General features: G+C 42.1%; 1 protein-coding gene across 10 annotated transcripts in view; it reads right to left on the bottom strand.

Moving 5' to 3' along the window:
• LOC103714392 (regulatory-associated protein of TOR 1-like) overlaps window positions 1–16,002 on the bottom strand; it is a 41,492-nt gene that overhangs the window by 8,818 nt on the left and 16,672 nt on the right. For 8 of the 10 annotated variants that reach the window (XM_008801619.6, XM_088703427.2, XM_088703424.2 and 5 more), the window contains exons 11-17: window positions 11,519–11,602; window positions 11,296–11,406; window positions 10,727–11,080; window positions 10,460–10,649; window positions 7,519–8,139; window positions 7,027–7,356; window positions 6,772–6,895 (exon numbers count right to left, since the gene is read on the bottom strand). In XM_008801619.6, coding sequence (XP_008799841.4) covers window positions 6,772–6,895; window positions 7,027–7,356; window positions 7,519–8,139; window positions 10,460–10,649; window positions 10,727–11,080; window positions 11,296–11,406; window positions 11,519–11,602 — 1,814 coding nt within the window. The remainder of the gene's footprint in view (window positions 1–6,771; window positions 6,896–7,026; window positions 7,357–7,518; window positions 8,140–10,459; window positions 10,650–10,726; window positions 11,081–11,295; window positions 11,407–11,518; window positions 11,603–16,002) is intronic. The other 2 variants (XM_088703423.2, XM_008801621.6) reach the window with 1 other exon arrangement.

Here is a 16,002-nt window from a genome sequence, read left to right as displayed (position 1 = left end):
GTGACGTCCCTATCGTATAACCAAGATCTTCCTAGAATGACTTGACCTACGTCCATCGGAAGGCAGTCGCACCAAATCTCGTCTTTATAAGATAGGAATTGAATCGGGACAAGGCATCTTTCTGAAACCGAAATGGACGTCTTATCTACCCAGGCTACTTTATATGGATTAGGATGAGGGGTAGATTTCAGGCCAAGGCGAGAAACAACTCCAGACGCAATGGCATTGATACAACTCCCGCTATCAAATAAGATTTTGCATGTTTTACCATTGATCTTAATAAGTGTATAAAATAGGGAGGTTCTTCGCCAGTCTTGTTCGGTCTTTGTTTGGGCTAGTGTGCACCTAACCACATGGAGCCTATGGTTTTGGTCATTCCTATCAGTGGGCTCATTTTGGTATTCAGTCTGAACAAACTCTAACCCGGTCTTTTCGTCTCCAAAGTCATCTACAAAATCCTCGATGTTTGGTTCATAGACTTCTTCGACACATTCAGTATCCTGGGTTCCTGCTTCCAGTTCAGTCATTAAATAGGTCTTGGCATTACATTGGGACGCAATATGGCCAAACTTTTGGCACCTGAAACACTGGGTTTGGTTTCTTAAGGGCGGGTTGGACCCTAATATGCCTTTTCCTTTATCAGTTGATGTACTTTGAGCAGGCACCGGGAACGTCCTAGTCGGTGTTTGGCTAGAACCGGGTTGGGAGGGCTGGTTGGAGAGTGGTCTGGGTTGTGGGAGATGGCTTTGATTAGGTCGAGCTCCTGGAGGTAAAAACCGTGAGTCGGTACGTCTCACCACAGGGACTCGTAAAAAACTATCCACGTCTTGAGCCAATTGGTATGCCTGGCCAAGGGTAGTAATCTCTCGGAGGATCAATTCTTTCTGGATCTCCTCGCGGAGTCCTGCTCGAAACCTAGAAAGAGTAACAGTCTCCTCTTCGATTACACCGCACCTCATGTGAAACTCCTCAAATCGTGCAATGTAATCGGCAACAGTTGAGGTTCCTTGAGTTAGTTTCTGCCACCTATCCATAAGGCGTTGTCGGTAAGAGAATGGCAGATACTTCTCATTCAGTTTTTCTTTCATATCCTCCCAAGTGGTGATGCGTGGAAGCCTTTGGGTCTCACGCCGATGTTCAACGTTATGCCAGTACCAGTGAGCTTGCCCAATAAGCTTCATTTTGGCAAACCGTACTCTTCTATCATCAGTCATATCGTACCACTCAAAATAATTATCCATGGCTGCTCTCCAATCAAGGTACACGCTCGGCTCTAATTGACCAGCAAATGTGGGGGCTTCTACTCGCACGGTACGAAGTAGTCTCTCGTCAAGATCGCGCTGGTGATCAGGATGATGTTGGTTCCTAGGGGGATGGGGAAAAGCTGCAGGCGGTGTGGTCAAACCAAACTCGGGATAAGCTGCGATTGGGGATGATGGTTCCGGAGTCCTAGGGTGTTGTACTAGAGCACGGATCTCACGTTTGAATTCGTCGTTATCAGCTCGTATTGCAGCTAATTGTTCCAGAATATCTTGTATGACTCTGGGGTCCATGGTGGATGAAGGGATCTGAGAGTCAGTGAGGAGGTACTCTCTACCACTACGGGTGGGCATACGGGAACTACTCTAGTTGGTAATATGATATGCAATACTACTAATGAACCCTAATTGTCCAAAGGTAATGCAGGACAACCTACTGATGCAACCCACTAATGCAACCTACTATGAATTCGGAAATCAGCAACTTTTCACAAAAATAATCTTAAAATTAAATGTTACTAATTTGTACTTTGGTTATTTCAGAATTAAAGTAGAAAATTAGTCACTATAAGAAGTTAGGTTGCAAACACGTTTTACAGTCATTCAAAGTCTGAAAGTAATCTGATCTATGGATGTTGATGATGTCCTGACACTAAGGTGTGCTAATTTAATATTTAGATTTAATTGGTAGGTAGAACGGGTGTGGTGGAAAATGTTCTAGGTTTTGCAGTTTAACAAGAAAATAAGTTTCAAAATAGGGCTGTCATGCAAGAGAACTAGAACATATTTAGATAAGCAAGCCCAAAGGAGGAAGAACCTATTACCTGTGGTGAATGCAGTTGACCAGAATCGTCTGCGCGTGGAGTCTCGAACACGAAGTTGGCGCCGGGCAGAGCTAGCTGGAGTTACGAAATTGGATCTACAGCACAAAGCTTCCTGGGTTGTTGAAATGGGCTGAAGAACACCCTGGCTTGGACCTGAAACAGGGCCTGCGGCCAAAGGCCTTGGGCCGCGCTCAAGGAGACGCGCACGGCTTGGACTAAAATGGGCTTCGGCCTGCAATGGAGAGAAACGTTGGCGGTCTGTGGAGTGTGATCGGGCCAGTTGAGCTCGGGTGACTCTGTTGGACTTGAACGGGATGAAGGAGGGGTGCTGTGGAGTCAAATGAAAGGGGCCCGTTGAAAGGGGCTCTACAGGGGCGGCCGGGCTGATGATCTGAGCTCGTGAGAGGAGTCGGTGGTGAATGACGGAGGGGCGCGGACGGTGGAGCTCTGGCGGCGGTGGCGAGATGAAACAGGAGGCGGTGAAAGGCGGCGGAGGTCTCGGGCGATGGTGCTGTGGTCGACCGCGAGAAGGAGGCGGCCGAGGATGTGGTGGTGGCAATCGGGCGGTCGCGGGAACGGCGGGGACGGCGACGGTGAGGCGGCGCGGCTCGGTTGACGGAGGAGGAGGCGGCGGAGGTCTCGGGCGATGGCGCTGTGGTCGACCGCGAGAAGGAGGCGGCCGAGGATGTGGTGGTGGCGATCGGGCGGTCGCGGGAGCGGCGGGGACGGCGACGGCAAGGCGGCGCGGCTCGGTTGACGGAGGAGAAGGCGTCGGCGGCAGAGATGGCACGGCAGGGGCGGCGACAACGGCGTCGGCGGCGGAAACCCTAGCCGCCGTTTCTGTTCGACAGAAACAGAGGTAAGTTTTTTTTTTTTTTTTTGGAAACACGTGCAGGTCACGTGATCCTACGGGATTTTTTTTTTTTTGAACCCTAACGGGTTCGGGTTATCGGTTTCGGGTTTCGAATGAAACCCGCTCCGATAACTGTGAAACTCAGCACGTGCGGGTCACGTGCCAAATTTTTTTTTTTTTTAACTTACTGGATGTGAACCGGGCTATCGGGTTTGGGGTAACGGGTTTAGAACTTACCCGTTACCACCCGTCTCCGTCTTCAACCTCCCGAACGATTCGGGAGGACGTTCCGGCCGCTTCGGCGGTGGTTGCGGAACGGCCGAACGGCACGGTGATGGTGGCTCCGTTGTCGGCGACGACAGGCGGCGACTGGTCGTGGTGGCGGCCGGAATCTTGTGCGCGGTGGTCGGCGGGTGCGTCGACAGTGCCGAGGGACAAGGTGGCAAATAGATCGGCGACGCTCTTCCTCTTTCCGGCAGCGGGAGTCACACGCGGTCCTTCAACGCGCTCCGGTGTCCGTGGTCGACGTACGGCGTAATACTCGTGCGGCCACAGAAATCCAGGGATCCGGCGACGATCGGCCATACACCGGCTGCCGGTGGTTGCAGGTGGTGGAGCAACGGCGACGACCGAGGGATCAAGTCAGATGGATGCGAGGGAGAATCCGGCGCAGGGACTGTGGCTCTTTCTTCTCTTTCGGCTGCAGAACCCTTTTTTTTTTTTATTGCTCTGATGAAAACACAGACCGAGAGAAAGGAAGGGTCGGATGCGGGTGGCTGTCGATTTGGGCCTTCACAGACTCGGCAGTGATCCTTTTTTTTTTTTTGAACAGGCTGACAGAGGGAAGGCCCTGTTCTCCTTGAAGCACCGGAAGGCTGTTGTTGGATCGGGGCTTTGGCAGCAGGGGCAAAACCAGCCTTGCTCTGATACCAAGTTGATGCCGGACCAAATCTGGAGGAAGAACTTCAGCGGGATTTTAAACCAGAACAGAAGAAGAGGGAGAAGAGAAAGAGGAGGAGGGGGAGAAGAGGGAGAAGAGAAGAAGAGAGAAGGAGATTAGGTGGGGAGAAAATTTCTAATTCTTCATTAAAGCCCTAATCAACATAAAAGTTCCTTTTAAATAGGGCCCCATAAGAACAATTAAAATAAACCCCTTACATAAAATAATTCCCCACAAATAAGCCCTAAAATGCAAATAAGCCCAGAATAAAATAAACCACAAATAAATCCCTAAACACAAATAAACCCAGAAATAACAATAAGCAAATATGCAAATAAAATGGGGACCTAGCTGATGTCCCCATCACATAAACTCCTCCAAAGAAGAATTACAATTAGAAGTAATTAACTTAGTATTTTTAAAAAAGAAATAAACTTCACTATTTATTTAAATTGATACAAAGTGAAGCTTGACCAAGGGCAACAACAATTTGTTGTATGCAATAGATACATAAGTCGCTCCTCACAAACTAAACTCCCATTTTATTATTTGAAATAAAAAAATATTGAATAGACAATCTATCTCAATAGAAGTGTTCTGAGGCTCAGTCAACTAGGTCAACCCATCACCTATTAAGTATTGCAGGTCGGGTCAAGACACGGCCCCGAAAAAGCTTAAACCTGCTCAAAATGGTGAACTGGATTGTTCAACAGTTCAAACCATCTCAGTCAAAACAACTACAGACCCATGGGTCAACCAGTGAAGAGGGGGAAATGCGATGCCTTATGCCCTAGCTTCGGTCAATAGCATAGAAATCTTGATTTCTCTCTTGTTTATTTGCCATTATCATCATCATGATCAACGCCAAGATGCTGAGTAGATCTTCAAAGTGGTGGATGGAAGCTAGATGACCAAGGGCCTAAGATCATGGTGGAGATGGAAGGGGACAGTAAGGGGACTTGATGTCAATATCCTGGAGTGGGAAGGAGGGCACATTGAGGGGCTACACATTGACGATGACAAAGTGATGCTGAAAGATAGGAGAGGGTCGTTGGGAAGATTGACATTGGATGAGGGGAAGATGGCCGTTGGAGTGCTTGACTGCAACAGCTGCAGCAAAGAACCAGCAGGCTAAAAGGCCGCACAAAGATGATGGTGAGAGATGAGAAGGCTGTCTTAACGAGCTCGAATATGATGGTGAGAGGAGCCGAGAGGATAAGTTATGGATCTGAGATGAGATTTCACTTTGACGGCATCGGTGAAGAGGAAGGTGTGATGGGTTTGAGAAATATATGCAAAAGGAATAAGATATTTCTGTGGCCCAGATGACCTGTGGTCAGATCATGAACCTGCAAACCAGCCACTAGTTCAGTCCAGTCCACATCAGCAGATTCAGAACACTGTTCGCCAGTACAAAATAATTAATAGATAAATCACTTAAGACATGATGACATTTCAAAAGTAGTTGGGCATAAATTATTACATAGTTATTATCTAAAGAAATAATTATATCTTAAGATATAGAATGAGTTTTTGTACAATTATTTATTCTAATGAAAATGTAATCCAAAAGAGTATTTAGTAAGTAATGATGGGGCACCTAATTCACTTAATGATTTATCGATGGGATATATCAATCTTAAAGCATCACAAGCAAGCTAGTTTGCAACAGCTAAGTTAGTATTATGAGAGCAGATTAGTGATCTTGGTTGCATCAGACAGAAGATTCAAACAAACGATTATTACAATTGCATTTCTAGTAAAACTACCATCAATATGATCAAACAGCATATGCACCAAGTAATTATCCAATAAATTAGACTTCAATATTCATGACTAAATTTCCACAACCAGTTTCCATGGCAAAGTTTATTGGTATTCAAAGCAATACAGGTATCACCCAACAAATAACAAAAACAGCAACAAAAATGACGATGACAAGGTTTGACGAACTGGTACTGGAGGGCATACCGGCCAACAACCGGTTCAGCACAGTATAGGTCTATACTATGCCGTTCCAAGGCATATCAAAATAGGGAGAGCCGGAGAAGGAGGGAGAGAGGGAGAAGGAGAGATGCTTATTACCAGTCGGCGAAGGCGGGAATGCTCAAGCGAACAGAAGGGGAGACTAAACCCTCGGACTAACGGGGGCTGCCAGTGTCAATAGAGGGAGGAGAGAGAGGGGAGGGAGGGAGGGAGAGAGAGGGGAGGGAGGGAGGGAGCGAGGATATATGCTTACTGCCGGTCGGTGAGGGCATCAAGGGCGACGCTCAAGTGACCGGGAGAGGAGACGAAACCCTCAGACGAATGGAGGGTTCTAGGGTCTTGATTTGGGGGGGAGGGGGGAGGGGAAGAAAGAGAGGGGGGAGATGCTTACCATCAGTCGGCGAGGGCAAGAGCGACGCTCAAGCAAATAGGAGGGGAGACAAAACCCTCAAACGAATGGGAGGGCAACGCTCGAGCTAACAAGAGGCCTCGACCCTTTGATTATGCTGAATCGTGGTCATTTTGATTTTATATGCTAAACTGTGCCGTTAACTAACTGATCCGATTCAATACACCCTGAACCGGCCGGTTCGGCAATCCATGGATAATGGTGATGAAAGTGATAGCAAATTCATAACAAGAATCATAACCAGCCCACATAATAAAAGAACACTATGCAGATGCAAGACAAGGTATGAAATTTGGAAAAGGATTCGTGACAAGGGAACATAAAGAAAATGAGAAAAAGAAGAAAACTACTAAGATTCGGCCTAACCACACTCAGTCAGCTATACAAGTACCCATTCGGTGAAGATCCATCAACATAGAATCCTATCTATGTAATGAAGCACATTTCAAAACTGACATAAATATTAAAATAAAAGAGACAAAAGTTTACCATCCAATTACCTGATACATTCATTCTCATCTGCAGCAACTACAATAGGAGAAAAGGGTAGCAGCAATGTGGCCTTTGTACCCGTTGCAAACTTTGCATCCAAACTAACAATTGGATTATAAAATTTGCTCATAGCTGCAAGTCACGTAAACACAAAATCATGTTCATCGATATAGAAAATCAAAGGCGGCAACTGCATGACCAAACAATAGGGAAAAAAAATCAAAGATATAGAAACCAGATCGTATAATCATCATGCCACTTACAAGAATGCTGACACTTGGCTATGTGATTCAGGGCAATTCTTTCCCTTTCCTCACTTCTAGCCATCATTTCCTCATTGTCATCAGCAGCAGTAAGAAGTGGCCTTGAAAAATGACCACAGCTCCAGTTGTAAATAGTTGACTGTGGAAGTAAGCTGCGTTCAGAACCTCCAGAAGATCCAGCAGAACCTAAAATTGGATCAGCTAGTCCAGTTTCTAGAGAATTTAATTGGTGAGGCCTGAACTCTAGAGAGCACACACGTCGCAAACCTGTGAGGAAATTGTTCTGCGGGGGGCTAACCGGAGGTGTTCTAAATGTCTTGGGCAAATGGCCTGCATAAAATAACAGCAACAAAATTAGCATTGCATAATGGAATTTTTGCTGTGATTTTACTGATTATTAAAGGATGCTGGATAATAAATGATAAATTGTACCATACCCAAGATTGAGAAGAACATTTAAACAAACTGATGAACAAAAAAACTGAAGATTACCAGCATTCATGTCAAACCATGAAGATGATCGTGCCAATCCAGCAAGATTAGGAGATGCAGATGGCGCAGACGAATCAACTTGGTATATACCTCCACTAAACCTTGATGTCCTTGTAACCACTTGCTCAATACCAATAATAGAGAGTGTTCTTCGACCAAGGTTTGCAATTCGAGGAGATGGATCTTTAGCCATAGCAGACATAGCTAAAATAAGCTGTGAATACATTGCACTTTCAAGAGGCCTTGACCTAGGACAGTTGATGACCCCATTAGTAGCATTTTCTTTTATAAGTATGCCAGAATCGAAATGCTGAGAAGAATCATCTGATTGTGGAGAACCATGCATTATCCCTTCAGATGCAAGTGGGCTACTTGTGGATATCCTTCCATCTCGAGCAGTAGCTATGCTGTCACTGCCAAATCTCAGAACCGGGCCAATATGGGAGGAAAGGGCACTTCCTGAGTGCATATACTGGTTTGGGTTTGCATATCCAGTACTTGAACAATTAATATTAGCCAAAGATGGCAATGAGCTCAATAGATAATTAGATTGAGGCTTCCAGTATTCAGCAGCAATTGACTTCAGGTGCTTGTTGTGGCTGAAGGCAAAGCAGGCAAGGGCTGCCAAATAAGCATAACAATCTCAATCACAAAGCACAAGTAAAACCAAACTGATGAAATCATGCTGCATGAGGTTGCATATCATTCTCCAAGTTCCAAAATTAAGAGGGCGATGCACAAAAATATCTTACAGCATAACCTGATGTTGCTATATCATTCTCCAACTAAAACATCCTGTAATGACACAAATATGGAAATGGACATGAACACATCATAAAGATGGTTTTTCTATCCTGCCAATAGTTTGATTATATACACAGCCACATAAGTAGTGCTATATTCTTTAACTTAAAGGACTAACTTCTGAAAAAGATCTCATTGACTTATCCCATCATATCAATTATGTTTACTCATGTATGTTCGCATGAATGCATGTATATATGTTGTACGTATGCATGCATGCATGTATGTATAATGTATGTGTATATAACAAATGCAAATATATATCATATTAATATTCATGTTTCTTTATTAAAAATGGTATCACCCATGTCAAATCCATATGATATGACTGTCAAATATATATAAATTTTACAGATATCTAATACGCACCATATTAGTTTAGAGCATTCTATATGTGTGTGTGTGTACGTACGTGTGTGTGTGTACGTACATGTATATGCATGTGTATAAACATGTGTATATATATACATATATATAAATATGTGCAGAGAGAGAGAGAGGAAGCCCAATTAATATCCACATCTCTGTTCGTATCTGCTGAGAAAAGTGGATAAAGTGATATGGATATACACTATCGAATCCATATCCAACCCATTTCCAGCCCTCAACCAACCTGTACCCAAAGCTTGAGCCATTATATTGTAACAAAAGCTAAATTTTGGTATTATATCAAGGTTTTGAAATTACCTAGGCCTGGCCAGGTGGTGACCCCTCGTACAGCCTAGACAGGTGCCTTGGCGCTTAGGTGGCCACCTAAGATGAAAAGCTGTCCGATCTTCTGTTATGCATACTTTTGATCATATGCATGAATTAGCATGTGTATGTATTATAATATCTTCTTTTACCATTTATGGGATCATGAACCAATCTTTCTCACTTAAAAGAGTCCAAAGACCAAATCCACAAGTAGAGCAGTAGCAGCATTGTTGCTACTGCAGCATCCAACAAGTTGTAGAACATAAGTAGACAGCAACTAGCAAGAAGTAGGAGAAGATGCAAGCAGACTAGGGGCTAGCAAACAGAATAGAAAGGAAAATTTGGGGAAAAAAACGAGAGGCATAATGGCCAGAGCCGCCAGACGAAGAAGAGGTGTGCTGATCATTGAATCCACCGCTGCTACTTGTCACTGCAGCTGACCAATTGGTAGCCATTGATCAACCCACTGGCTGCTACTAGGTTAGTGGTAGCCTTCACTACCCTCCCATGTGTCGCATATGAAGTGTAAACATGAAAAGAAAATGGAAAAAGAAACCCTTAAAGAGGTAGGGTTTGAACAAGCTTGGCCTTGGCAGCCTGGCCAAACTAAGCACCTTGGCAGCTGCTTGTAACAATATTGGTCTATATATCCACTAATGTCACATGCAAGACAGTAAAACCCATCCTCAAAAAAGCTAGTAAATCTGATCTAAGAAAATACAAGAAAAATAATATGAACATACAAAAAATTATATGAGCTCAGACCTTAACTTCAATGCATCTTAACTCGAAACATAATTTATTTATTTCCTTTAAGCTCAAGCTGGTCTTGAAGCCCTGAAAACACATGCATAAATTTACGTTGGAATCAATCTTGGAATGGGATTTCATGGGCTAGACCATCAAAAGCTATAGCTAAGATCCTGACAAATTCATGGATTATACTGTCAAAAGGGATGGTTATAGTGATTGTTAATATAAAGGCCTTTCTGGCTAGACCACTTTCGCTCCAAATCAGCTGCACCATATTCTCGTTCTCCACAAAAAATTCGATATTTTTTATTGACATAACAACTTATGTAGCATTATTACAATAAGTTAGATTCATGGACAATATATGTATCCCATACATAAAATTGGTATTGCTGCAATGAAGTCAACATCACGGAATAATATCTATAAATATTCATTGGATTTCATATACCTTCAAGTGACATCTTGCAATTTATGTAGGTAAAATATTCTTTTTTATCAAAATGGGGTAGAATTTTCTTCCTAGCTATGCAAAAGCATAGCAGGCCGCCCATCAACTTGTTATCTGATATTTTCCCCCTTAACTATCTAATATCAGAGAACAATATAATAGAAAAGAACAGCCTCGAGAGGTAAATAAAATTTTCAATAATAGAACATCAGAACTTATAGGAGAAAAATTTCATACCTACAGCAACCTCCGCCCTGACAAGTGGGCTTCCATCTCCAACAACTTGTAGAAGGTTTTTGACAATATTTAGCTCAGCCTTGATTTTTTCATCTTCTTCACAATCCTCATCAGTTCCATGACCATCTCCACATGGAACAGATCCAACATCAAGAAGAGTGCCCAGTGCAAAGACAGCCGCAGCTCTAACCTGGCAGGAGACCAAAGATAAATATGAAATAGTGAGGGTCTAAATTGATCACTTGTAAAGCGAAGGAAAAATCCTACCTCAGGTTGAGGCTCCGACAACAAAGGTACAATCATTGCAGGTGCATCTGCTTGAAGACCTACTACCTGTGCTTGTGGAAAATCTTCCCAGAGTTTTCCCAAGCAGAGACAAAGCCACTGAAGAAGTAAAGGCTCAGCCTGTGCATCAGGTGCACTTGCTAGTTGGACATGTCTCAAGCAAACATGTATTAAGTTTACATGAATGCATGCTTCCTGTCCCCGCCTGTGTCCATCCACAATAACTGCTAAAACAAAAGCAGCCATGGCACGCTGTTCTGGGTAAGCATCCATACTGTCAAGAAATTTGATGAAATATGCATGGCCCCCATCTTTCACCAGATCAACCTGACAAGACTAATGGTGCCAAAATAAAAAATAAAAAAAATGAAGTTGTTACATACATGAAAAACATTATAAAATATCTGAAAATTGCCAAAATTAACAACTTGTTTGACTTAGGTTGTCTATTAACTAACTTAACAAGCACAGAAATTATTTCTCCTGAATACCACAAGTGTATCGAAATAATGCAGACGGTACAACTTAATTCAAGAAAGAGATTGAACTACCTTATCAAGAGAAAGTATCTTGGTCCATATAAAAACAAGAATTTGGCGCAATTCCATTGCATTTGTTTGTAATAGTTTGAGCACATAAGGAAAGATCCCGACAGATAAGGCCTAAAAAACACAAAATGTGAAGCTTGAAACACAAACGCAGAATAAAACAAGTGTTCCAGCCATATACAGATAGAAAATAAAAAATTTGTTAAATATAGCGATAATAAAATACCAGATCCACAGCCCAAGGTCCCATATCAAGGAATCTTCCTAGAAGCACCAGCGCACGAAATCGATGAGACTGGCTAAGCAAAACCTACAAATAATATATGCTTTCAGCAAGCAAGAAAGAGTAACAGGCCAGGGAAAAATTATTTGTACACAACTATAGATATCTGAACTGTCAAAATGTACATATAAAGCAATCTCTAATCAAAATCAAGATTCATTAACTTAATTATTTAGGGTTAGTAATCCTTCCTCACATTCTTTAACGGGCCACATCCTCTGCTAGAAATATGCTTAGATATAACTCTGAAAGAAGAGGAGCCTCTAATGATCCAAGCATGAATTGAATATTAACAAATGAGAGAACTAGCAGAACAAAAAAATTGTATAGTTTAAAATGCAACTGTATGTATATTTTCAACTACTACAGCCTAGCCTTGAACTAGGTTGCCATAAATTTTGCTCGGGCCTTGCAAAATCCTAGGAACAGAAATTAATTATATAAGAATACCTGAAAAATATCTGCAACCCTTAATCAACATCTAATGGGCAATCATGAATTTAAGAACATCCAGATAATTTTTAGAAATTGTACGCATTACTACCCACCAATTCCTTGGTAAATTCATCAGTAATAATCAGGCATTGGTCAGAAGCTTACAAATTACTACAAGAAAATCATGCAAAGCTTAACAGCTATAAAACCTCAATATAAATTGCGATGGAATAAACATACTGTGTTACGCCCAAAATCCAACCTTAGGAACACAAAAGTTTGTGCATCTAATAATGTCTACATGGATATTAATCCCCTTGATTAGCACTTACTAGAAAAACTTACCCTAAAAAAAACAGATATTTGGATTTGTATACGAGTCCAAGTTATTTACTGCATACAACATAATAAGGCATCAGAGATGGGTCTTCCCACAAAAAATAAATAAATAAAGAGGACCCTGGGAATCGCATATCTAATAACTCTAATAACTTTTATGAACACATGTAAATGGCAACCCTGTTGATTGTAAGATATCAGAAAGATTACCAGATAAGTCTACATCATAGATTTGTGAATAAATCATCAAATATGTATGTACCATATGCATATTTAAAACTTGTCATAAATTCAAACTAGTAATTAACTTACTAAATGGAACTGTTTATCTTGAAGAATAAAAAACATATTAAGTGATAAATCTCCTTTTCTCGCTGTTTTCCTTCCAAAAAAATAGCACCAGTAATGATGAAAGTATAGATTGCAGATAATTTTCTTAGCACGTGTATGAATATCATGAGGGTGAGCCTTGGCGCAACGATAAGGTCACTTCACTGTGACCTAGAGGTCATAGGTTTGAAACAAGAAAACAACCTCTCTGCACATGGGGGTAAGGCTACGTACATTTGATTCTTCCCAAACCCACAATAGCAGGACCCTCATGCACCAGGTCGTCCTTTAGTGTATGAATATAATAGAGGCGAAGGGCAAGTGAAGTCATGTTAATTCAATTACTGATGTGAAATTTTCTGGACAAATTATATAGTTGAACATTGAAAGCCAGCATCACCTAACTCAAAAAAAATATTTAATTAATTAAAAATACTCAATAAAGCAAATCTAGACATTTTCACATACAGTAAATAGATATGGTCGCAAAACTTGTTTCATGATTCGTTGTTACTTCATCCATTTTTGAGTCCATTTCTAACTTTATTTCCTTTTTAACAATCTAGATTTACCTTTCGTCTACTATATTTTCTAATTCATAAACCATAATATTCATGTTGAGCCTTGCTATCCTAACTTTTTCCTTAATCGATTCTTTAGACTACTTTGTGCTTGCTTCTTGAACATGATTCTTCATTCTTTTAATGTACAAGACCCCAATAATACTATAAGCCTGACCAAGGCTCGTCGTACCGGTACCGGACTCCGTACCAGAGCCACACTAGTATGTGTCGGTACAGTACAGTACGAAATTTTTTGACGTACCAAGGGTCAATACTCCACCAGTACCGGTACCGAACATGTACAATACGGTATGTCCGATACGGTACGGCATACCATGAGCCTGACAATCTTTCTAATGTATGGAACGATATATCGTACCAACCAGTATCACCCTGTGCCATATCGATAAAATACCATTACAGTACTGAGGTTTAGTTTAGTATATGGGCCAAACCGATTCATATGCAAAATAAACTTGTATCGCCCAGTACGATCTGTACCACCCAGTTTCAGGTGATATCATACTAGCAGTGAGAAAAAAAAGTTGAGATTCTGTGTTGGTATAGGATGCATACCATACCATACTAGTTGTACCTAACCGATAACATACATGTATGGTTCTCAAAACTAGTTAAGCGGTCCTTGATGGAACCCATCTCTAATGTTGCACCTTTAGTGCACAACAATTCCCATATCACCATTTTATTATGGTTCTTATACTATATTACCATTTTTTGGTTTCTCGCACTAACTTTGTATCCCTGCAAAACCAACTCTTTATTACTTCCCTAGTTGTCTTGATGCATTCTAGTCTGACTTTTACTTATATGGTTCATTGGTTGTCATTTTAGATTCTTTGTCCTACCTTCTTGCTTCTCCAACCCACTTCATTTACTAAAGGTGGAGCTTTGCTCCTCATTCTAGGAATTTTATTGAGCTCTTTTACAGGCTTATGTAAGTTCAACAATTCATGTGCACATTATTTTATGGCACATTTTATAATGACTAACAGAAAAAAGTCATTTTGCACTTTTATCATCAGCTTGTGATCATGTTTTCCATTTGCTTGTGGATTCTACAATCATTTCACATCCTTGACCTTTCCAATCATTCATGCATATTTGGATCATCCTAGTGTCATTCTATAATGTTTGTTACTTCAATTTCCAAGATATTACAAATGTCCGATCCGTCATATGGGGTCTTTGGCCACCCATGATCCAATCTTAATTCTTGACCACTAACGTGTAAATTGGTCCAATTGGACCAAGTTTCAACTAAAATCCGCAAGAGTTACTGACTTCTATTGAAAATTCCAAAAAAACCCGAGCCCCATTGAAGAGATAGGGCCATAGCCAGACAGCCATGGCCGACGCAGAGTCTGCGAGGTCGGTACAAAATGGTTGCCAGCCGTCGGGGCTGCTTCCAACTAATGAATGGCCGATCATATCCCCTCGTTGAGCCGAGTCTATCTTGACAAAAACCCGCACTATTTAATCCTTTCTCCCCCTCCAAATGATCCACCACCAAGCATCGAGCACTCATAGCCATCCCTTCTTTCTTCCTCCTCTCCGGTGGCCATCGTGCTGCCAAAGTCGAGCACCATCGCCCCACCACCCCACCACAGCCAAAAAGATCTTGTTTACCGCCTCCCATGTTTTGACTTCCATCTTTTGCTACCACAAGCCGCCACCTCCGGTCATAGTTGTCAACCTCTGCTACTCACCAATGAGCTCCTCATCCTCTCGCGGTCTCTATCACTAAGAAGATGGCCACCGAGGCAGCCAAGGGGAGCTGCTCCTCTCCATATTTTCTCTATGCACGCGGACAGAGGCCGCAGCCACCTTGCTGCAAGCCATGCCACCCTCCTTTCCCTTACTTTCCCTTAACTCACCCTCTTTGTGAGGCTCTTCGATGAGCAGACCCAAATTTGAGCCCTATCCCTCTATCTTCCAAGGAAACCGAGACTCTTTTCCTTCCATTTTGCCCATTTTTGCTTGCTACCACTGCTGTCAGCTCTCCGGCCTCATCACCATGCCGCTAGACTACTAGCATCCCCCATCCTCGCTTCTTCCTCCTCTTCCTCTGCATCCTTCTTCTACCACTTCTTTTTCTTCCTTTTTTCTTTTTTCTATTCTCGGAAATTTCCCTCTCCTCTTTCCCCTTTCTAGGTGAGCTACGGACCAAGTACAAATTCACCATGATTTTCTCTCTTCTCTCTATCATCGATAGATCAAGCTCAAACCTTTGAATGGAACTAGACCGAGTCTCTCTCTCTCTCTTTCCCCTGTTGGTAATTCCCTCCATTTAGATCTAATCCAAATTCTTAATCTGATCAGGTGGAAGCCAGGACCCTTGATAGCTGGGAGACATGATTGGAATTGACCCCCTCCACATTTAGGTAATTGCAAACTCCGTCTTGCTATGAAATACTTGTGTTAGTAATTAGGTTGTAATTAATCATGAGATCTAAGAAGTGATCGAGACCCCTAGACATTAGGCTAGACTTGGTGGTGGTGTAGATATAGACTGAACCCCACCCTAGTGTAGAGTCGCCAGTTCACGGATCTAGAATCACCACTTGTCTCAAAAAAACCCTAAGTTGTGAAGCATGAGAAGGTCTCATAGCTCGATGGGACTTTGTATAGTATATAATATACTACAAAAATCTAATAAGCACCTAAATTATTTTAGGTTTTGGACAACCTTCCTGTTGAGCGAATTTCGAGAGATTATCTACAATTTTGATTATGGACATT

Source organism: Phoenix dactylifera, chromosome 8 (genome assembly GCF_051530095.1).
Source record: "Phoenix dactylifera cultivar Ajwa chromosome 8, Ajwa_hap1_PhDact_Kaust_v1.1, whole genome shotgun sequence".
In the NCBI taxonomy this organism is placed as follows: domain Eukaryota; kingdom Viridiplantae; phylum Streptophyta; class Magnoliopsida; order Arecales; family Arecaceae; genus Phoenix; species Phoenix dactylifera.
This window is presented reverse-complemented; position numbering and strand designations above follow the sequence as displayed.